The 24,253-nt window shown below is 43.5% G+C and overlaps 1 protein-coding gene across 5 annotated transcripts in view; it reads right to left on the bottom strand.

Moving 5' to 3' along the window:
* Positions 1-820: 820 nt before the first annotated feature.
* The window catches only part of LOC121277814 (probable G-protein coupled receptor 139), a 70,525-nt gene continuing 47,092 nt past the window's right edge, over positions 821-24,253 (bottom strand). For 4 of the 5 annotated variants that reach the window (XM_041187475.1, XM_041187476.1, XM_041187473.1 and 1 more), the window contains exon 3: positions 821-3,216. In XM_041187475.1, the coding sequence (XP_041043409.1) occupies positions 2,234-3,172 (939 nt within the window). In that variant the 5' untranslated portion in view covers positions 3,173-3,216 and the 3' untranslated portion in view covers positions 821-2,233. Of the gene's footprint in view, positions 3,217-15,778; positions 15,807-24,253 lie in introns of those variants that run through there. The other variant, XM_041187477.1, reaches the window with a different exon arrangement.

The raw sequence follows: 24,253 nt of genomic DNA, 5'->3' as shown, positions 1-24,253 counted from the left end.
TGCGTTGCAGACCACTGTTCTTGGGAAAAACACTGCAGCCGACCGGTCCATGTGGAGGCAAGCACTGAAATTTGGTTCAGCACACTTCGAGGACCAGCTACGCCAAACTCACAACACCCAACATGGCCAGAGGTGGCATGGCTGCAGAAAATCCCCCCAAGCACCAACAACGACAACATGCATGCCCGTTCTGCAGACATCCGTGCTGATCCCACATCGGACTCTTTAACCCTAACCCTAACCCGAGAGGGCCCACAGAAGAACGCGAAGTCACTTCCAGCTGGGATACACTGGAATCTTCCGCCAAAGCTATCATTAGACATGGTTATCCATTTAAGGACTTCAAAATGATTGCGGATATATAATCTCTATATCTGACAGACCCAGTTACATCAGCCCCTGAATTTGGATCATTCTTTTCTTAATCGCCCGCATGCCATTTCAAACATCTTCTCCATGGTGGGGTATAAAAGACAGCTGATGCTGTCACAATGCACTGTTGCTGACCATCTATTATGCCATCCAGCCCAAAGCAATGGTAAGATCGCAATGATTTACAAACACTCAGCAATAAATTTCTCAGCTGTGCGCTACTGAAAGAAATTATTACAAAATTAAAAATGAACAATTAAAAAAAAAGGAAAAGGCTGGAGACACTGTGACAGCATGACAGGCCGGTCAGGATTAGAGGAGAGAACTGATGAGTTAATGATTCAGGTCTCTAAGCCTTTATCTGATTGTACCTAAATCGCTAAATTACCTCCTTCTCCTCACACATTGATTCCAGCATTATTTGCCTTTATTTCAGATTTCCAGCATCTGCAGCTCTTTAGGTTTTTATTTACAATAAAACATGTGTTTGTACAGTAATGGAAGCACAAGGAAGCAGTCAGTGCAATTGTGTACATTCATTTAAACATACATGCAGCAGCAAGAATTGTGGGATTTTATACGCAGCCTTAGTATTACTATGGTTTAAACTCATGCACGCAGATTAACAATTACTTTTCATTACTAACATTACAGTTGCACCATGTTTATACCTGGGGTCTGGGATCTTATGAGATCTGGAAAGCTGAATTTCTGCTCTCAACATTGTGTCCTACCTAAAATGCTGGGTTTGAAACCCTGTCAAATATTGTTCTTTCTTTGCTTCTCCATGGAAAGCTTTAATTCAGATCAGCCTCAAACATGCCCTGTAGCTCAGGTAGAACATCAGGCCATAAGAAACACAAGCAACAGTGCACCATACAGCCCCTCCAGCCCACTATTATAGTTGATCTTCTACCTCAACTCCACTTTCCTGCCTGTTCCCCATATCCCTCGATTCCCTGAGAGATCAAAGATCTATCTATCCCACCCTTAAATGTATTCAACAATGGAGCATCTACATCCCTCCAGGGCAGAAAATTCCAAATATTCACAACCCTCTGCGTAAAGAAATTTCTCCTAATCTTAATCCTTAATGATTGAACTCCCCCCCCCACCCCACTCAACTCATCCTGAGGCCAGGGCCTCATGTTCTACATTCCCCAGCCAGGATAAATAACCTCTCAGTGTCCACCTTGTCAAGCTCCTTCAGAATCATGTGTGTTTCACATTCGTCTAAACACCAGAGAATATAGAGCCCCCTCTACTTAACCTCTCATCATAAGACAACTTCTGCACCCCAAGAATCTTGTCTCTGCCTGTATGGGACCAATGTCTACTTCAGCTACTCTCCTCCTTTTTATATGTTTGTAAAAGCTTTTACAATCTGTTTTTTTATATTCCTGGCTAGTTTACTCTCATTCTATTTTTTCCCCTTATCATCAACTCTTTGGTTGCCTTTTCTAAATAACTCCCAATCCTCAGGTTTACAACCATTCTTTCCAACATTATAAGCCTCTTCTTTTAATCTAATACTATCCTTAACTTCCTTAGTAAGCCACAGATGTATCTTTTGTGCTGAGTTTTTGTTTCTTTTAATGGTATGAGTCTTTGTTGAACATTTTTGGCTTCATTAAATGTTTCCCACTAGGTATTTACTGCAATATCTTTCAGTCTTTTTAGCCAACAAACCTTAGTCAGCATTCCTCTCATTCTGATTTAGTTGACTTTGTTTGGGACTGAAGTACGTTATATTCAGAGTTAATATGGAATGCAATTGTATTATGATCACTTTACCCCCTCTGAGAGGATCTTTCACTATGAGAGCAGAAACCAATTGCGAGTTGTGGAGCCAATGGCAGGCTTAACGACGTTGGATAAATAACACTGATGAAGCTTCAGCCGAGGCACCCTGAACGCTATAGACTTTCAAGGGTGTGTGCAAAGCAGGGGCCTTAGAAATCCCACATTTGCAGGTCAGGACAAGAATAAATTCTGTGCGAAATTGTTCACTGACAACACAGTAAAGGAGGAAATTGATGGCAGAATTTAACCACTGCATCATAATACCGATATCTGCAAACACATTGATGAGCTGGCTATAGTCATTTCTGTCATGGTTTGGTGTGTTGTAGGCTGTCCTCAGGATGCAGTAGGTGACAAAACGAGGGAGAGACAGGAGAACAAAGGCAAAGGAGACGGTGAAGAGGATCAGAATGGACTTCTTCACCAGTTTCCGAGTAGTGACACCGTTTATCGACTTCAGCTGCTCCTGGGTGAACATCCTGCTGGCCGTGTAGAGTTGCTGGCCAATTAGACAGTTGAAGATGATGAGGAGGATATAGGGTACGCCACCCGAGATGAACGTATGGAACCAAACTACCGCGGTGGAATAGAAACTATCACTGTATTCACAGATGGGCAGCAGGACGGTCTCATTGTTCTGGGTGAAATTCCGTAACTCCGAATTGTTGAGCCAATAGGCAGGGACAGCAATCAGATGCGCGATTAAGATGACACTCAGGATGATTCTGATAGTCACCTTAGTCTGGGAGCAGTGCTGCCTGGCCTGGGTGCTCTTTAGCACCAAGTAACGCTCCAAGGTAAAAATAACGACAATCCAAATGGAGCTGAATACGGATCCATACTCCAGGATTGTGACTAACCCACACCACGGGGAGCTGTTCCAGAAAGGGTTAGGGTCCAGCCAACCCAAGCTCAGGTCTATCAGTCCACCCCAGAACAAGCACATTGAGTCTGCAATAGCCAGGGATAGCAGATAGAGTCTTGCAATCTTGGACATGCCACATTTTCTGTAGTTGATGGTGTATACTGTCAAAAGATTCGCTGGAGAGAGATAGACAAAAACAAACAATTAGATATTTCATCCATAGATTGACATGAGCATGAGTTCTGATAATGGGATAAGTATTAAAAAAAAACACGATAAGGGCATTTAACCAATCACATTCGTTGAATATCAATTGGGTTTTAACTATATTCAGACAGTGGGTGATAAATCACCTATGCTTATATCTAGGAGCAGGCTGGAAGCAGAGTTTTTTGAAGGAGGTACACTATATTCAATGTGTGTTTCTGTAAAAGCATGTAAATAAGTAAAGATGAGGCAGCAGTGTTCTGTCCTTCGTCACAGCTATCCAAGCTTTGACATGGTGGCTAAGAATATTATCTAAAGATGGAGGTTGGAAACTAATATTTTCTTCTTTTGGACATAAGACTTGGAGCCCTTTATGGCAGAAAACAAATTTTAATTGTTGGTAAAAGCAAAATACTGTGGATGCTGGAAATCTGAAACAAAAAGCTAGAAAAACCCAACAGGTCTGGCAGCACCTGTAGAGAGAAAAGCAGAGTTAACATTTCAAGTCTGTATGACCCTTCTTCAGAACTAAAGAGAAGTAAAAATGTGATGACATTTATACTGTTTAAGGGAGGGGCGGGGGTGGAGCAGGTGAGCTGGATAGAAGGCCAGCGATAGGTGGGGACAAAAGAGAGATTGGCGTGTTAATGGTAGTGGTAAGGGCTAAAGAAGGTGATGATAGTGGCATAAAGGTGAGAAAGCACAATGTAATAGCAGAACAGGGTAGCATTGTGTGAAAGAACAACATTTTCAGTTTTATTTTTTATCCACTTATTTTTATTTTCATTCATTTATTCATGGTTTTATCCCCCTTTCTCTCCCATTTTCTATCCTTTTTTCCCCCACCACTGCCCCTCCCCCACCCCATCTCCAAAAGGGCCAGCTGTTACTTATTCCATGTTGTTCTTACATACAATACTACCCTGTTCTGCTATTGTCACATTCTGCTTTTTCAACATAATGCCACTATGAGCACCTTTTTAGCCCTTACCACTACTATTAACACTCGCTTTGTCCTTTAATTCATGACATCTTTGTCATTCTCTCCTTTGTCCCTACCTATTGCTAGCCTGCTATCCAGCTTCACCTGCTCCACCCCCACCTTAAACAGTATAAATTTCATTACATTTCCACTTATCTTCAGAGCTCTGAAGAACCATCATTCGGGCTCGAAACATTAACTCTGTTTCTCCCTCCGAAGATGCTGCCTGACCTGCTGAGTTTTTCCAGCGTTTTCTGTTTTTGTTTCAATTGTTGGGGTGTGATTACCTTCCAATGTTCTAGAACCATGAACCACACAACAAGCGGAAGAATAAGGTTGATACGGTCAGGGGTCGCTATTCTACCAAAGAGAAAACAAGGCACAGTCTTGGTGATGTTGCTTCCTGAATTAAGTGAAATCAGAAGTCAGAAGTATTCCAAGTCGGAATCCACATAGTTGGATGGTGATGAAAGTTTGGGCTCTCTAACAGAAGTCCTGGATGAAATGTACAGGAAAGAAGACTTGTCAAAAAAAACCCATGAGGCCTGGTCAGAATTTGATAACTTATGAAAAATGGATGGTCATTCCATGGAGAGCATAAAGGTTGACAACATTCAGTTTAGGGATCCCTGGATTGGTGCAAGCAATGGAGTTACTGGAGTGTGCTAAGTTGTCTCATATGGACAGGCACTGGTCTTAACGGACATTTCCTTCTTGAAGAAGACCCTGTTAGATCAGAGGTCTGCTGCCTGAAAACATTTCTGAGCAAACAATTATTCCCTTCAGCCTTAATGGAACAACTGATGTGCTCCACTGTGACCAAAGCAATCAAGGACTCTATGCTTACCAGGTGTTTTAAGTTCAAAGGTTGTGGTGCTTTCCCATTCTGAAGTCTTTATGGAACTGCTGTAAAATGGCAGCTTACAGAGAGATTTTACATGGCAGAGGTCACATGACCACAGCAAACTAGATAGGACATGTAGTACTAGGGGAGGACTAGAATATAAAAGCAGGGATGTGCTGCTGAGGCTTTATAAGGCTTTGGTCAGACCACATTTAGAATATTGTGAGCAATTTTGGGCCCCGTATCTCAGGAAGGATGTGCTGGCCCTGGAGAGGGTCCCGGAGGAGGTTCACAAGAATGATCCCAGGAATGAAAGGCTTAACATATGAGGAACGTTTGAGGACTCTGGGTCTATACTCGATGGAGTTTAGAAGGATGAGGGGGGGATCTGATTGAAACTTACAGAATACTGAGAGGCCTGGATAGAGTGGACTTGGGGAAGATGTTTCTATTAGTAGGAGAGACTAGGACCCGAGAGCACAGCCTCAGAGTAAAGGGAAGACCTTTTAGAACAGAGATGAGGAGAAACTTCTTTAGCCAGAGAGTGAGGAATCTATGGAATTCATTGCCACAGAAGGCTGTGGAGGCCAGGTCATTGAGTGTATTTAAGACCAAGATAGATAGTTTGGTAAGGGGTTCAAAGGTTACGGGGAGAAGGCAGGAGAATGGGATTGAGAAACTCATCAGCCATGATTGAATGGCAGAGCAGACTCGATGGGCCGAATGGCCTAATTTCTGCTCCTATATCTTATGTCTTACTGTTACATTTCAAAACCCAAACACCAGCTTTTGAAATATTCCAGATTCTGGATGTGAGGCTCAATGTAACAAAAGGATTAAAGGCAGACAGAATGGCGGTGAAAACACATAAGACAAATGCAGTTATATAAGCAGAATAAATTGGAGCAGTGATAATACACAAATGAATTCCAGGAATGTCCAAGGAAAGGTTAATAGATGTGATTCCAAGTATCATTATACAGCAAATTGGCCAGAGCAAAGAAGCAGGGTTTTTGAAATGGAACGCAAAGAAAATAGTTGAGATGAAGAGCATGATGATGACAATGATTAACAGATTGTACTGGTTACAAGGAGTTTTAATGCTGTGATGAATGTATCAGTCATGGACTTATTTAATTGTGCAGTCAGTCCATGGACTTCAATGGTATGTGAAGTAGATTGGTTTAAGTGTTATCTTGATTCACTAAGTTGTGATGATTGATGCAAGGTTAAGAAACATAAATTTGCTTTAGGTTTGGTGATGACAACATGTGAAGCCACTTAAGTGTTAGCCCCATGTAAAATGGTTGGAAAAAGCCATTTTATAAGTACTGATGTAATCTCAACTGAGATATCTATGCTGTTGAGTAGATATGGAGAGCAATAAGGCAATTTGAAAAGCCAGTGGATCTGAAGGTCACCCACATTACTGAATCCCCTTAACTAAGTCTGATGTTGACAAGGCACTGGGACCGGATGAGATGCATCCAAGGATATTGAAGGAAGTGAGAGAGGAAATTGCATGGGCATTGGCTATAATCTTTCAGTCTTCCCTAGACTTAGGGGTGGTGCCAGAGGACTGGGGAATTGCAAACATCACGCCCTTGTTCAAAAAAGATGGTAAGGATAAGCCCAGCAATTACAGACCAGTCAGTTTAACGTCAATGGTGGGCAAGATTCTAGAAAGAATTTTTCGGGATAGAATTAGTAGTCACATGGAAAAATATGGATTGATAAGGAAGAGCCAACATGGATTTCTAAAGGGGAAATCATGTTTAACTAAGTTGTTGGAGTTTTTTGAAGAAGTAACAGAAAAGGTCAATGTGGGTAATGCTGTTGATGTGGTGTACATGGGCTTTGAAAAGACATTTGATACAGTGCCACACAACCGACTTGTGAGAAAAGTTATAGCTCATGGAATAAAAGGAATAGTAGCAATGTGGATACAAAATTGGCTGAAAGATAGGAAGCAGAGAGTAATGGTCAATGGATATTTTTTGGGCTGGAGGAAGGTTTGTAATGGAGTTCCCCTGGGGTCGGTATTGGGACCCTTGCTTTTCCTGATATATATTAATGATCTAGATCTTGGTGTGCAGGGGACAATTTCAAAGTGTGAGGATGATACGAAGCTTGGGGGTGTTGTGAACTGTGAGGAGGATGGTGTGGAACTTCAAGAGGACAAGGTGGAGTGGGCAGATAGGTGGCAGATGAAGTTCAATATGGAGAAGTGTGAAATGATGCATTTTGGTAGGAAGAACATGGACAGACAATATAAAATAAGGGGTACAATTTTTAAGGGGATGCAGGAACAGAAAGACCTTGGTGTACATGTGCTTAGATCATTGAAGGTGGCAAGACAGGTGGAGAGAGCAGTTAATAGTATTCTGGGCTTTATTAATAGGTGCATAGAATACAAGAGCAGGGAGGTTTTGCTGAATTTATATAAGACATTCGTTAGACCTCAGCTGGAGTAGTGTGTCCAGTTCTGGGCGCCACATTATAAGAAGGATGTGAACACATTGGAAAGAGTGCAGAAGAGGTTTACAAGAATGGTTCCAGGGATGAGACAATTCAGCTGTAAAGATAGATTGGAGAGATTGGGGCTGTTCCCCTTGGAGAGAAGGCAGCCAAGAGGAGATTTGACAGAGATGTTCAAAATTATGAGGGGGCTGGACAGAGTAGATAGGGAGAAGCTGTGCCCGCTGGTAAAAGGATCAAGAATGAGAGGGCACAGATTTAAAGTGAGTTGCAAAAGAAGCAAATGTGAGGTGAGAAAAAAACTTGTTGACACAACGGGCGGCTGAGGTCTGGAAGGCCCCGGCTGCCTGCAAGTGTGGGCGGAGGCAGGTTCAACTGAGGCATTCAAGATGATTATTTGGATAGAAACAATGAGCAGGGGTACGGAGAAAAAGGCAGGGCAATGGCACTAGGTGATAACACTGATTTGGAGAGCCGGTGCAGACAGGATGGGCCGAATGGTCTCCTTCTGTGCCGTGAAAATTCTGAGATCCTGTGATTCTCATTAGTGTCTGGCAGCAGTATAGTGGCACCAGGTGCTAAGGATGAGAGTGGGGGGTGGGGGGGGAGTTGTCCTAAAATTACATAGACAATTTTCTTACCCTACATGCCAATGGTCGAAGATGCTGCTCAAGGATAGTTGATGAGTATGCAAGGCTAAGAGAAGAGATCAGTGACAATTATGAAATCTGCAAGAAGCATTGACAGATGATTCATGACCTTCCATTTGGCACTTGACTTGAACGAGGTACTTTCCTTGGATCCATGTGTATGGGACAATAGGAGTAATGCTTTCAGCTTACTCAATCTGGTTGCTGGGCCTATGAAATATATTTCTATATTAATATATATATAGTCAGGAGAGGAAAATGACTGCACCTAAACTTACAGAAAAAACAGATAGGTGCTAGACTAAACAAATGTATTCATGGTCTGAATGAGGCTTCCAGATTGTGGTAATTTTTGGTGAGGTCAGTTTTGCTGAAAATCGGTTGTGTTCAACTAAAGTCAGATCCTGCAAAGTTGGTACTATAAAGGAAAACTTCCACACGTCTTCATGTTAATGATTTCTTATGGTGCTGTGAACTTTGAGAAATTCAGTCAGGCTCCCAATTGTGAGGCTTTTAAACACATTGGTTTAAATATTAAGCAAAGTGGGTCTGGTGTAACTCTAAATGGGACTGTAGATTTAAAGACTGTTACTCCCATCCTGGTTAATTGTACTAGGTTGGCACAGAATGGTGACTCTATATCTAAAGCACAGACAGAGCATTGTGAAGCTTGATTGGTCAGTTGAACTGGTTGTACACTCAGATTAGGCAAGATACTAGCTTTGATATGTTGCTGAAAATACTTCAAAGTAGAGAATGTTTTATGGGCAACTAAAAATTAAATCTAGATAAATGCATATTTAAGCTCCCACCCTTAAGTGACCCAAAAAAACTTGAACCTAGTTATTGTTACTGATGCTTCACATGCCAATCACCCTGATGGGTTTTCTAGTACAGCTAGTTTGATAAGATTTCTTAAGTGTGGGAATGGGAAATATTATCACCTAGTTTAGCATTGTTAAAAGTGCTCTGGTTGCCGAAACACTGGCTCTTGTGGAGGCAATGGATATGGGATCCTATTTGGCAAATATCTTCTGTACAATGGGACATTGAATATAATATATCCATTGAATGGTATGTAGCTAATCATTCGTTGTGGGATAATGTATGCTCCATGAAAAGTGCGATTGAAGAAAGATTACAAATTGATCTTGCTGGCTTAAAATAAATGCTGGAGAGAAGGGAAACCTCCAAGACTTAAATGCATCAATTCAAGCCACCAACAGTTGGGTTGTTTCAGTAAAAGAAGTGCATGCATGAAGAGGTTGTTGAAGGTCCTAGAGGAGAGTTGTTTCTCAAAGTGATTTGCCGCACAGTTTGAATTTTGATTTGAAAATCTGGTGATACATGAAATCTAATATGGAGAGAGAGGGGAGGAATGGGGCGGGGCGGGGGAAGGCTGAAAGAGGGGTTTTTGTTGTAGGTGCACGGTATGCAATGTGTCTAAATAATAGCTCGTAAAAGTTTAAGGACTAGGTTCCAGTATTCTGTCCTCAATCACCTACTTATCTGTGTTTTGACAATAATCCTTCCACATGCAGAGTATTCAACCTGAGGGCAGCTGTTGCAACATTTTCTCCTGACCATACTGTAATTTAGTGAAACTTCAGAATACTGCCTGACTTGAAATTCCACTCTCCCTAAATAGAATTACACCATAGTAACAGACCATTCAGCTTTACAGATCAATGCTGGTGTTTAAGCTCCACTCAAACCTCCACCCGCCATCCTGATCAGCGTTACCTCTCTTCCTTTCTCCCTCATATACTTATTTAGCTTCCCTATAAGGCATTTATGCTACAGAGTCTCAATTATTTCACGTGACGGTGCATCTCACAAACCAACCACTTTCTGGGTAAAGAAGTTTCTCTTGAGTTCTTTATTGGAAGGGCTTCGCGTGACTTCTTGCTGAGTGACATTTCCCTGGCTCCAGCAATTCAAGATCCATTGCGTTGTACACAGCTTTGAGTTATATCTATTTATACTCACCCCAACATGTGTTCCTAATTTGATTAGTGTCTCGAAATCCAAATTAGGATCCAAAATCCAGAAATTTAGGCTTAAGCGAATGTACTTGCACCCATTAAATTGGCCCCAATTCAGAATTCTAATCTGTTTCAAGAATATTCAAACCAACAGTCATTATTCTATGAGAAGTGCCCTCTAGACAGGTCTGAAAATATTTATTTTATTGAAAATAAAACAGCGGAGAATTTTAACTCACCGAGGTCATTCAAAGCATCAGTAGGCAAAGCCCCACTTGCTTGTTCAGGTGGCTCCCATGCTTGTCAGCAAGTGTGTGGCACTCAATTCTGTGCCTGTGCACACGTGCACACACACACATACACACACACACAAAGCTGGTTAAAGTTAGCTGGAACATGTCCAGTAGAGAAAACCAGTTCTTAATTTTCTCCTCTACTGTGCTCCATTTGTGTCAGTTCAACACATAGAATGGCATCTAGGGAGTTGGAAAGAAGCACAGCAAGAATAATGTAAAGATGGTGGAATTGTTCCCATGCATAATGTGAAAGTGGTGGAATCTTTCCCAAGGATAATATAACAATTGTGGTGTCTATCCCAAGGATAACACCAAAGTGGTGGGAAGTTTCCCACACTGGCAATAATTTGAAATTTTTTTTTAAAAGAATGTTCAACAACAAAATAGACACACACAAAGACAAGACACACATGCACACAGATAAACACAAACACAGACAGACACACACGCACACACACACACACATGAGCTTTGTGAGTACTGCGTCTTAATACATTCCACATGAACCATGTGCATGGCAAGTGAGGGAGACTTATAAAGGAGGAACAACTTGTTATTGTTTTGTTGATCATCCACATTTTAACTATTGCAATCTCACTGTTGCACTGGAACATAAGGCCTGCTGGATGGAAAAGCAAAATACAAGGTCTATCTAGTTTGTCTGCTTCCTTCTTGGTGGTTACCTGATATGATGATTATGGAGTTGTTAACTAACCATACCATTGTGTTACTTACACTTGTCACTCACACCTAACTTCAAAAAATAGATGGTGTCTTTTGCATTAAGTAAAATGCCATAATAAAGTTTACTGAATGAATTCCTATTTTTATCCTAGAATGATGAACTTTGTGGAATCTATGTTGGGACCAAGATTAAGTAGGCCGCATCAAAGAATTCTGTGGTTGTGTTAATGGACACATACACAGGAGCTTTACGAGTACTGCCTATTAACACACTCCACATTAATCACTGATACAAAGTGAAACAGACTTGTGGCTTCAAGTATCTTGTTCTTTCTTACTAGCTGTCAGGAAGATATAATAATTTCCCTCACTTCCTCTCTCCTCACCGTCCAAGGGCCCAAACACTCCTTTCAAGTGAAGCTGCATTTCACTTGCATTTCCCTCAACTTAGTCTACTGCATTCGCTGCTCCCAATGCGGTTTCCTCTACATTAGAGAGACCAAACGCAGACTGGGTGACTGCTTTGCAGAACACCTTCGGCCTGTCCGCAAGCATTACCCAGACTTCTCTGTCACTTGCCATTTCAACACTCCATCCTGCTCTCATGCCCACATGTCTGTCCTTGGCCTGCTGCATTGTTTCAGTGAAGCTCACGCAAACTGGAGGAACAACAGCTCATCTTCTGACTAGGCACTTTACAGCCTTCTGGAATGAATATTGAGTTCAACAATTTTAGATCATGAACTCTCTCCTCCATCCCCACCCCCTTTCCGTTTCTTCCCCCTCCTTTTTGTTTTTTCCAATAATTTATATAGATTTTTCTTTTCCCACATATTTCCATTATTTTTAAATGTATTTCCATCCATTGTTTTATCTTTACCTTTTAGCCTTTTTAGTATTCCTTCACCCCACCCCCACTAGAGCTATCTGTACCTTGTTTGTCTTGCTTTCTACCCTTAATTAGCACATTCTTTTAGATAATATCACCACCTTTAACACCTCTTTGTCCATTTGTCTGTGACATCTTTTGGTTATCTCCACCTATTACTGGCTTCTTGTCCCAACAACTGCCCCCCACCCCTTAAACCAGCTTATAGTTCACCCCTTTCCTATTTTTACTTAGTTCTGTGGAAGGGTCATGAGGACTCAAAATATCAACTGTCTCTTCTCGGCCGATGCTGCCAGACCTGCTGAGTTTTTCCAGGTATTTCTGTTTCTGTTTTTGTTCTGGATTTCCAGCATCCGCAGTTCTTTGCTTTTATAATAATTTTCATAATGTTATTGGAATTTATTGTAAAGTAGAATAATAGTGGGGTCTGTGTCAATGGGGATGTACATGTGTGGGTTTTAATTGAATTACAGACAACTGGTCTGGGAGCTTTGACATATCAGATGGGAGACTAGGTTTGAAATGCTGAATAGGTAAACAGGGGGGAAGTTTTAGAATGTGAGGTGTAAAGGGAACATTTGCATTTTTAAATAAACCAGAGTAGCTTGAATTCAAAAGAGGGGGTGAAATATTTCACCTAGCCAGGAGAAGTTAAGAAACAGTGTGTTTATTTTTCCCAAAGATTATTGGTAAAATTGGTACTATGATAGATTTTTATTATTAGAAAGGTAAAGTCCAAAGACATAGTGAAACAATGGGAATTTGCAATTGAAAATATGTATAAAGGAGAGGAGGCTGTGCGTAAGAGAAGGCATTCTAAGATCTAACACAAGTGTGAAAAGCCTCCAGAATCTAAGTCTCAGGCTGCTGTCTACACGGAACTGAAGCTGAGAAAAACTTACTTTGAATTCGACTGTTTAGGGCATTTGCTGTTTAAATCTGTGTGTTTTACTGTTGCCTTAATGGAGGTGTAACTGGGAGTTATCATAGTAGTAATTTGTAGACCCATGTATGTGATTAAAATCATTTTTTAAATTAATAAAGGCTTAATTTAGTTTTGTAAGAAACCTATAAGACTCGGTGGTCTTATTACTACTGAATTCAAAGCACGCTTCTTGAAATACATACAAATTGCAATTATTTGTGGCAGCTGCTTCAAGTTTCCCTCTGAGATTTGAGCAGCTTGACATTTACCATCCACCTGCCATAACACTAGCTAAGTGTTTAATTCATCTTCTTTGGTGGCTAGTATTTGTTCTAAAATAAGTTTTATTGAGATTGTTCCAAGCCAAAGTACAAAAGGCCAAATAAAATATTTGAACTTGTGGGTAGTTACTTCCATGCATCAATATGTCAGTATCACTGACCAATGAATGAATGGCTTAAATGTTTGCTTGAATGAGCTTTTAAACCGCACTTCCTCATATACTTATCGACAGTATAGTACCTCATTCTAGATGTCTGGTCTTTTTTTCACTTTTAGTCGATCCACTACAGAAGAAATAATCCAACATTGCACGCTAAAAGGTTATGTCCCCACTGCACTCTCAGGGCTGCATTTTACCAGCTCTTCTGGGACAGGCTGGGAAGCAATAGGACCAGTGAAATGGTGAGGGAAGGTGCAATGGGGAAAGGTTGCTGTCTAAGACCTTTCAGCCACAGTGCACCGAGGGGCTGGGAATTGTATAGACTCCTTGGACTGTATGACTCACATTGAATGCATGCAGTGAATATCACTGCATCCATGTTGCAATCTGAATTGCAACATGATCTATGTAGACAACTTAAATACCATTGCAAAAACAGAATTACCTGGAAAAACTCAGCAGGTCTGGCAGCATCGGCGGAGAAGAAAAGAGTTGACGTTTCGAGTCCTCATGACCCTTCGACAGAACTTGAGTTCGAGTCCAGGAAAGAGCTGAAATATAAGCTGGTTTAAGGTGTGTGTGTGGGGGGCGGAGAGATAGAGAGACAGAGAGGTGGAGGGGGTTGGTGTGGTTGTAGCGACAACCATTGCACTGACTGTCTGTTTGGCCATTTTTAAATGTCTGTAATGATCCTTTGATTGTATTGAAGCACCTCAGGGTGCAGCATGGTCGATGTGGAAACCTTGAATATGATTGTGCTTTTTGTGATGGCCATTTTGAAATGTTTTGTAATGTGCTTTCAGATATTTTATGAATAAAGTATATTTTTGCAAAAAAATAAGAGGGAAGGCAGGGTATAGAATGCTCTTCTCCTTCTTGCTGCCATGGCATTTTACTAGCAATGAGGAAGGTGGAGGCCTCTCCAGCCCGGAGGCCAATTGTGCCACTTGAGTGGCCAATTAAGGGCCTCCACTCACTGCTGCTTGCATCTTACTGGTGCTGGTGGGTCCTCTGCCATGTAGGGAAACCACCTGGTGATCCTTGGCAGCAACCGGTGGGCACAGGAGTGGAGCCCTCCTATTGGGGGATGCTCTGGCCTACAGAGGGTTCCCCTGGCAACAATGGACACTCCCACGGCAACAACCACATCCCTCCCCCCAATCCCAGAACCTGCCTGACCGGCCCCAGCAACCTTAGATCCAATTCACCTCCTTAAGAGGGTGGTGTCCATTGTTGTGTGCTCTCAGCTGGGTGCAGGCCCAGCAGTGGCCAATGCTCCATTGGACAGAAGCTCTTGGAGATGTCTTTTAAAGGTGTGGAAGCCCTGATGACAACTAATTTGTTGCTTCATGGGCATAAAAAGCGGTTGGGCATCCCCACATGGGTGAGGCGGGGTTGGACCCTGCTTTCTGACTTATGGTCAGGGCCCCTGCCACCCTGCCACCTTGACAAAATTTGACCCTCAGTGTGACACTTTATTTATACACGTGCATGGTTTCAGTTTAAGTATAGCTGGATTGTGGAATGCCAAGTGGACATGCACTTTTGGACCTGTTTGTGGGGAATGAGTTGGCCCAAGTGGATCAAATATCAGTGGGAGACCCTCTAGGGGGCAGTGACCATTGTACCATAAGGTTTAAGTTAATCATGGAGAAGGACAGAGAACAATCCAGAGCAGGGATAACTAATTGGGGGAAAGCCAAGTTCGATGGGATGAGAAATGCATCTGAGTCGAGTGAGTTGGAATCAAACGTTGGCAGAAAAGTCAGTGGCCGAACAATGGGCCACCTTCAAAGAAACAGTATTGCAGGCGATGTCAAGATATATTCCCTTGAATGGGGAAAGGTAGGACAAATAAATCCAGAGTGCCCTGGATGACGAGAGAGATAGAGGTGAAGGTGAAAAGGAAGAAGTGTGCATACGACAGATATCAGGTAGAAAATACAATGGAGAATCAGGCTGAATATAAAAGGACCAGAGGGGAAGTGAAGAAACTAATAAGAAAAGCAAGAAGAGAGCATGAAAAGAGGCTGGCAGCGAACATAAAAGGGAATCCCAACGTCTTCTATAAGCATGTAAATAATAAAAGGGTGGTAAAGGAAAGAGTAGGGCCGATTAGGGATAAAAAAGGGGTCTTGCATGTGGAGGCTGGAGAAATAGTGGAGGTATTGAACAAGTACTTTGTATCTGTCTTTACAAAGGAAGAACTTGTTACCCAGGCCAAGGTGAGAGAGGAGGTAACTGGTACACTAGAAGAACTTACAATGGAGAGGAAGGAGGTGTTGGAAAGGCTATCAACAGAAGGGACAGCACCATCTTTTTAAACATTTTTAAGATTAAGCACTTTACAACATACTTAACTCAACATTTCAGGATCTTCAGATCATAAACATTGCCCCTATTCTTTAGGAGAGCAACGCTTCTGCTGTTCCCATTTACAGCTCCTCGTAGACCAATCTTCTGTTTCTTTAATAAGAAAACAGAAAATACTGGAAGCATTCAGCAGGTCAGGTAGCATCCGTGGAGCGGGAAACAGAGTCAACGTTTCGGAGTGGATGATCTTTTGTCTGAAGTAGAAATGTAACAGCTTTAAAGCAAATGCAAAGGTACGGAAAGAGGCCGTGGGAAGAGCAAGGGGTAAGGGTGGTCCTAGGGACGGAGGCAGAAATGATTAAAAGATTTTTTTAAAAATATGATGGTGCAAGGCAAATGGAGTTGGTAATGGGGAAAGGGAAGAAGTAGATACCTTTATAAAGCTCTGATTAGGCCACAGTTGGAGTATTATGTCCAGTTCTGATCACGACACTTAAGGAAGGATTTTTAAAAGAATTCTTTCATAGAATGTTGATGTTGTTGGAAAGGCCAGCATTTGTTGTCCATGCCTAACTGCCCTTGAACTGACTGGCTTGCTAGGCCATTTCAGAGGGCTTTTAAGAGTCACCCTCATTGCTGTGGGTCTGGAGTCACATGTAGGCCAGACCAGTTAAAGATGGCAGATTTTCTTCTGTAAGTGGCATTAGTGAACCAGATGGGATTTTATGCCAATTGATGATCAAGTCATGGTGAACATGCAATTCACTAGCTTTATATTCTAGATTTATTAACTGAGTTTAAATTCCACCAGCTGCCATGCTGGGATTTGAACCCATGTCCTCATGTCATTAGCCTGGGCTTCTGGATTACTAGTCCAGTGACCTCACTTGTGACCTCCAGTTGCCACTGCCTCCCCCTTGAGGTTCCTTGAAAGGGTGCAGAGGAGATTTAGCAGGATAGTTCCAGAAATGAGGGATTTTAACTGCAAGGTCAAATTGGAGAAGCTGGGTTTGTTTTCATTGGAGCAAAGAGACTGAGGGTAGATTTGATGGAAGCATACAAGATTATGACAGGTTTAGATAAGGTAGGCAAAGAAAAGCTGTTCCCATTAGCTGATAGTACAAGGATTATGTTGTGCAGGGGTGGGGGGTGCTCAGATTTAAGGTTTTGGGCAGGAACTTCAAGGAGGATGTGATGAAAACCATTTTTAAGTGGTGATCACTTAGAACTTGCTACCAATGAAGGATCAATGGTTTCATAAGGAAATTGGATGGACACAAGGGAAATAAACTTGCAGGGCTACATAGTTAGAGTGGGGAAATGCATCCGACTGGATTTCTCTATGAAGAGCTGGTATGGACTTGATGAGCATAATGGCCTCCCCCTGTGACCCTATGACTCTAAAGGGTGAGTCTTGAGGAGGTGTAAATGGGAAAGGTAGAATCACCATCAAAAACCACTGTCCAAAAACAGAACAGATAAACAATTCACAAAAAAGAGAGGGGAGGGGGGATGGGTATCTGAAATTGTTGATCTCAATGTTGAGTCCAGAAGGCTGTAAAGTGCCCAGTAGAAAGATGAGATGTTATTCCATGAGGGTAACGTTAATCTTCAATGGAACAGGCAAGGACAGAAAGGTCAGAGCGAGAGCAAGGTGGAGAATTCAAGTAATTTGTAATCAGAAGCTCAACTAATGCTTGTGGACTGAATGGAGGCATTCTACAGGTGTTGTGTGTTTGAATTCCTCAATGTAGAGGAGAATGTATGATGAGCAGCGAATGTATTAGACTAAATTGAAAGAAGTGCAAGTAAGTCACTGTTTCACCTGGAAGGAGTGTTTGGGGCCGTGAGAAGGGAGGAGGTAAAAGGGCAGATGCTGCATTTCATGCACTTGGATGGACAGGTGCCAAGTAAGTGGACATTGGAATTGATTGAAGAGTGGACTCGGGTATCATCGAGGGAATGGTCACTTTGAATGCTGAGATGGAAGGGAAAGGGAAGATATGTTTGGTGGTCACATTACACTGGAGATGGTAGATGAGCCACTGTATATGGGGGTGGATGGTGAGGACAAGGAAGGAAAAAGGAAACCTTGCATTTTGATAGTACTTTTCACAGTCATCTGACATCTCAAAGCACTTTACAGCCAGAAGTACTTTTCGGAGCATAGTCACTATTGTAATGTAGGAAATGTGGCAGCTAATTTGCACTCAGCAAACTCCCACAAACAGACAGTACCCAGATAGTTTGTTTTTTGTGATTTTGATTGGGGGATAAATATTAGCCAGGACATAGGGGATAAGTGCTCTGCACTTCTTCGAAATGATGCCATGGGGTCTTTTACATCCACCTGATGGCAAATGAGACCTTAATTTAATGTCTCATCTGAAGGATTGCGAAGGAATCTAGCTGTAATAAGGAGTTATAGGATTAAAAAGAGTGATTCTATGAAGTAGGGATTAAATATTAAAAGCAGAGTTCATCTCCTAGACAAGGGTTTAAAAGTTCATAATTGTTTCTGGGCATAGTTGTGTGCTCAAGGACATGAACATCCTGTAGCAAAGGGTATGAAAAATCTTCTAACAAAAGGCAGTTCCTGACAAACAGGAACCGCACTCTGCAAATCATGGATACATCATCTCAGTAAGGCATTGATAAGGATACATCAGCTCAGTAAGGCATTGATAAGGATACATCAGCTCAGTAAGGCATTGATAAGGATACATCATCTCAGTAAGGCATTGATAAGGACACATCATCTCAGTAAGGCATTGATAAGGATACATCAGCTCAGTAAGGCATTGATAAGGATACATCAGCTCAGCCAGGCATCGATAAATAGTAAGATACCACAATCTAACAATAGGTAACTTTAAATATTAAGGATGGCTTCAAAATCAGCTGTCAAATAAATCAGGGAAAATTAGATCTAATCTTGAGACAATTATGTAGCAATGAAGTCATCACCATCTGCATCTCTCAGCATCCTTATGCTCAAAGGATCTTGTCCAGCGTGTGTGCTTCCTGCTGGTTCATCTCTTCTATAGTATAAATATTGGAATCTCACAGTAGGATTTTTAGATCCATTGGATTCACTGCATGGTTTCTCACAGTAAAGGTATTGTGGTGTAATGACAATAGTTCTCCCCTTAATTGGGATAGAGGTATCTTGATGGGCTCTGTAGCTTCCTACTCAGGAATTTAAGGTACATAATACTTTAAATATTGATGGATATCTTAAATATTCTCACTAACATTACTTAAAACCTGGATTCTCTAATAGAAATTAGACTATACTTTCTTTTCCTAGAGCTATCAATGTTGTGATTAATTTACCATCAAATGTGAATTGCATGTTCGGTTCCTTAATAAACTTTTATATAACTTAGAAAAGATATTGGCTGGGATTTTCCAGTCCTGCCAGCGGTGAGCACCATTGCAAGTGGGATGGGAAAATTTAAAGAGCAACCTTTTGGCTGCTGTCCAAATTTTCCAGCCTGGCCCCACGACAATGCCCACCACTGGCGGGACCAGAAAATCCTGCCATTGTCTCATAGTCTTCTGTATCCAAACTAAAGAACCCACCTCTGCGTAGAGCTATGTTAATGAGGAGAGATATCGGGTTGTCATAATCCAGCTAAAACCAGCTGAAAAGATTATTTGGAGGACCAAAATATTCTCCTTTCCTTCGGGGGAGTTAGATCAACTCTTCAGACCCATTTTTAAGTGTCCGCGAGACCTGTCTTTCTCAAACTTAAGTGACAGAGATCACCCGAGGAGTGCACCTGAGCTAGAATAGTTCCAAAAGGGGCTAGGATTATAAGCCACTTCAAGATAGCACCTCCAACAGTGCAGCACTCCCTCAGTACTGCGCTGGAGTGGCAGCTTTGATTTTTGTGCTCAAGCAGGGAATCAAGTCACAGTTCTGGAAGCAAAGGCAAGGGAAGGGGTGAGAGCAGAAGTGTGTGAAATGGAAGAGACACGGTTGAGCGCCCAATTAGCCACAGTGGAGGGGATCCTTGGTGGAAAAAGGAAGAGATATCAGAAGCACCAGTATAGAAGGTTGCATCACTAGAACAGATGTGACAGAGTCAGGGAATATAGAGAATGGAATAGAGTCCTTACAAGAAGTGGGATGGGAGGAGCTGTAGTCAAGGTAGCTGTGAGAATTGGTGGGTTTAAAGTGGATATTTGTCAAAAACCTATCCCAGAAATGAGATGGAAGGGTCAAGGAAGGGAAGTGTCAGAAATGGGCTATGTGAAGGTGATGGAGAGGTTGAAACTCGAAGCAAAGTTGATGGAACTTTCTAATTCATGATGAGAGCCGGAAACAGCACTGATCCTGTGATTAAAGTACAGCCAAAAGAGTTATGGAGGGGGGCTGACTAGGACTTGAACAAAAAATGTACCACATATCCCACAAAAAGGAAGCTATAGCTAGGATTCCTGTGGGCTCCCAAGGAAACACCTTTTATTTGGAGGAAGTGATCAGACTAAAGGAGATGTTGATCAATGTGAAAAAACAGTTCAGAGGAAGAGGGTGCTAGTGGATGGAGACTGGTTGGGACTCTGTTCAAAGAAGCAGCAGAGAGCCCTCAAATCATCCTGGTGGGGGATGGAGGTGCAGAGGATTGAATGTCAAGAGTGAAAAGAGGATGGTTAGGGCCAGAAAACTGGAACTTGGTGGAAGGGGTTGGGGGAAAACATGAAAGTGGGTGGGAGGAGACTGGACAAGGAGAGAAAAACTTAGGGTCAAATTAGGAGGATATCGGTTCAGTAGGGCAGGGACAGGCTGAAGTGATAGATCGACCAGGTCAGTCCAATTTGTGAATTTTGGGAAAGAGGTAGAGTGGGCTGTTTGGAATAAGGAGATTAAGAAGCTGGAGGCTATGGAGAGAAGATCTCCAGGGGAGATGAGGTCAATGACAGTCTCGGAAACAATGGCTTGTTGTTTGGTGGCAGGGTCATGGTCCAGGGCGAGGTTGGGGAGGCGGGGTGGGGGGGAAGTGTCAGAGAGTTGGTGTTCAGCCTCTGCTTAGGTAGAGTCGGTACAGCTGACAACAACAGCATTACCTTTTTGATAGGTTTGATGACAATCAGCGGGATTTTCCATGCCCACCCACTGCCGCGATCTTCCGGTCCCAACGCAATCGATGGGCTTCTGGCTGGGGTGCTGCCCGTGACAGGGCCAGAAAAGCCCGGCCAATGTTAGGTTAGTTCTGAGAGGACAAGAATGCTCGGTTAGTGTGTGAGTGAGGAGAGCACAAAAATTAAGATGGCCAATATCACACTCACTGAAAAGATCAAGAGGAAGGTAAGAGGCCAGAGGGAGGGGTCCAGGTTGATTAAGAATTCTGAAGGAGAAAGACAAGGCTCACTGCGCAGGGGGAATGACCCATGACCAAAGAAGTGGGTGCGGGGGCAATGGAAGGAGACTTGCCGAGTTCGAAATTGATGGAGGTGGGGGCATAAGGGGATGAAGCGGTAGCCTTGGCTCTGTCGTTGCTTAAAATCTATTACATCTCTCGTTCCAGTCCTGACAAAATGTCATCAAATGCAGATGTCCAGGGGACATAGATTCCAGATAAGTGGCAGAAGGTGTAGGGGGGACATGAGGAAGAACTTTTTTTTTTTACGCAGAAGGTAGTGGGTGTCTGGAATTCGCTGCCCAAGTTGGTGGTAGAGGCAGAAACTTTAAACTCTTTCAAAAAGTACCTGGATCTGCACGTTAAGTGCTGTAAGCTGCAGGGCTATGGGCCAGGTGCAGGAAGGTGGGATTAGAAAGGGCACCTGGGTGTCCTTGGGCTGGCATGGACAAGATGGGCCAAATGGCCTCCTCCTGTGCTGTAACTTTTCTATGGTTCTAACTTTGCTTTTCTCTCTCCACAGATGCTACCTGATCTGCTGAGGAAATTTAGAATTTTCTAGATGTTTGGGAGGGAGATCATGCCTGAGAATTTACTGATGTGATTTGAAGAATGTAGAGATGGTGAACAACAACAACTTACATAGCACCTTTAATGCAATGCAACATCCTCAGGCACTTCGCAGGAGCATCATAAAGTGGAGGGTGGAATTTTCCCAGATTTGGACTAAGTGCGGTAGCGGGCAGGTAGAATAACGTTTTACCTGCCGGCCACGATGACGGGTTTTCACATCGTATTGTCCCGAACCCGCCTCTTTATTTATGCACTCTCAGGAAACACGCAGTTTCCATGGCGGCCAGGCTCTCATTCGCCCGCCCACCATCACCTCGTCGCTGCATCACGCCAGGTGCCTTGTTTAAAGTCCAGCTGCAAGCACACATCTCAGTGCTTCCAGCTCACCACTGCTGCACGGAAGACATGGCCCTGAAACTGAAGACTGCAGCCCTCAGGTTCAGCAACGTGTCTCTCAAGCAACTTTTGGATGTCCGCTGGGATGTCCTCTACCCTCGTTCTGGCTGCAGGATGGGCAGCAACAGCACTAACCTAGCTTGGGAGGTGGTGGCAGCAGTGGTCAGCGCCAACGCCCTGCAAAAGAGGACAGCCACCCAATGCTGCAAGAGGATTGAATGATCTCCTACTACCCCGCCAGGGTAAGTCACTCATCTCATCACTCAACTCACACACTCACAAACCCATCGCAATCACAGGACCCATACTCACTGCCGGTCCAAGGGACATCACCATTCACTCTCTCACACTCGTCGTCATTGTCCTCATCCTGTTCATGGGACCACTCAATACCCACACATGCCAGGCATACTTACCATCTGGCCTGCAGGCATCCTGCTTTCACTTTCTCCATCTCTTTCCATGCAGGATAAGCTGGATAGGGACAACGAGAGAGGTCGCAGACCAGTGGAGAAATGCCTGAAATCAAGGTCCTCATGGACCCAGCTGGCTGGTGATGACTGGGACCGGTCCTATGCTGATGGGGAGGTTGGCGCTGCTCCACCAAGTGAGGATCCAGCAGTGCAACATCCATCAGACAACCATGCTGTGAGTGAGGTGTCCTTTTTCACAGGCCACTGCCATGCACTAAATATCTCCCCTTGTTTCACAAGCACATCTGCTAAACAGCTGGCAGAGTCCATGACCCAGGGCCTCCAATTAAGCCTCGAAGAAATCTCCGAAGAGGAATCTGGAGGCACCCTCCCTGAAGTCCCATCATAGCGCTCACCACCCCTGCCACCAGTCGCTTCAGAAGGAGGGCTGCACTTGTCCCCTGTTTTCCACCTGCCCCTGACACCCCCAGTGGCACTTAATCCCGACACCCCCAGTGCCCCTGAAGCCTGCAAAGCAACAGGTGACCCTGGTGAGTTCTGCAGAACGTTGCTGTGCACTCACCTCCAATTCACCCAAAGTGCACGTCACCTCTGTAGCTGTTGTGAAACACGTCGGTGTGCTTTCCCGTCGATGTGGAGGGACGATCCAGCGGGGGTGCAAGACCCTGGCAGGATGGCCTGATGAAGATATGACGCTGTTTTACATTGAGGTTCCTGATGGCCGATGACGGGAAATGCAGCCCGCCACTGGCGGGCTGAGCACACAACCGCAATCTGCCTTCCCACCGTCGTGAAACCGATCGCGCCATGTTGTCTGCTCACGTCACTGATCCCGCCCGCCACCAGCGGGCACGGAAAATTCCGCCCAGAGTATTATACCAAGTTACATATAAGAGATAGTAGATCAGGTGACCAAATGCTTAATCAAAGAGGTAGGTTTTAAGGACTGTCTTAAAGGAGAAAAGCAAGGTAAAGACATGGAGAGCATAGGAAGGGAATTCCAGAGCTTGGGACCAAGGCAACTAAAGGCACAGCCACCAACGGTGGAGCAATTATAATTGGGGATGCACAACAGGTCAGAATTAAAGGAGCGGAGGTACCTCGGAGGGTTGGGGGACTGGAGGAGATTGGGAGAGGCAAGGTGATTGAAAACGTGGATGAGAATTTTAAAGTCAAGCCGTTGCTTGGCCAGGAGTCACTGTTGGTCAGCGAGCACAGAGGTGATAGGGGAATGGGACTTCGTGTGAGTTAAGACATGGGCACTAGAGTTTTGGAAAACCTCAGTGTTATGGAGGATAGAATGTGGACACCAGCCAGGAATGCGTTGGAATAAGCAAGTCTCGAGGTAGCAAAAGATGAATGAGGGTTTCAGCAGCAGATCACAGAATCACAGAATCTCTCAGAGCAGAAGAGCCCATCGAGTCTGCACCGACACGTGAGAAACACCTGACCCACCTACCTAACCCCATTTACCAGCACTTGGCCCGTAGCCTTGAATGTTATGACGTGCCAAGTGATTATCCAGGTACTTTTTAAAGGATGTGAGGCAATCTGCCTCCACCACCCTCCCAGGCAGTGCATTCCAGACCGTCACCACCCTCTGGGTATAAAGATTTTTCCTCAAATCCCTCCTAAACCTCCTGCCCCTCACCTTGAACTTATGCCCCCTCATGACTGACCCTTCAACTAAGGGGAACAGCTGCTCCCTATCCACCCTGTCCATGCCCCTCATAATCTTGTACACCTCGA

The sequence above is a fragment of the Carcharodon carcharias genome, chromosome 5 (assembly GCF_017639515.1).
Source record: "Carcharodon carcharias isolate sCarCar2 chromosome 5, sCarCar2.pri, whole genome shotgun sequence".
Lineage (NCBI taxonomy): Eukaryota > Metazoa > Chordata > Chondrichthyes > Lamniformes > Lamnidae > Carcharodon > Carcharodon carcharias.
The sequence above is the reverse complement of the archived record's forward strand: the minus strand, read 5'-3'. Positions and strand labels throughout refer to the sequence as shown.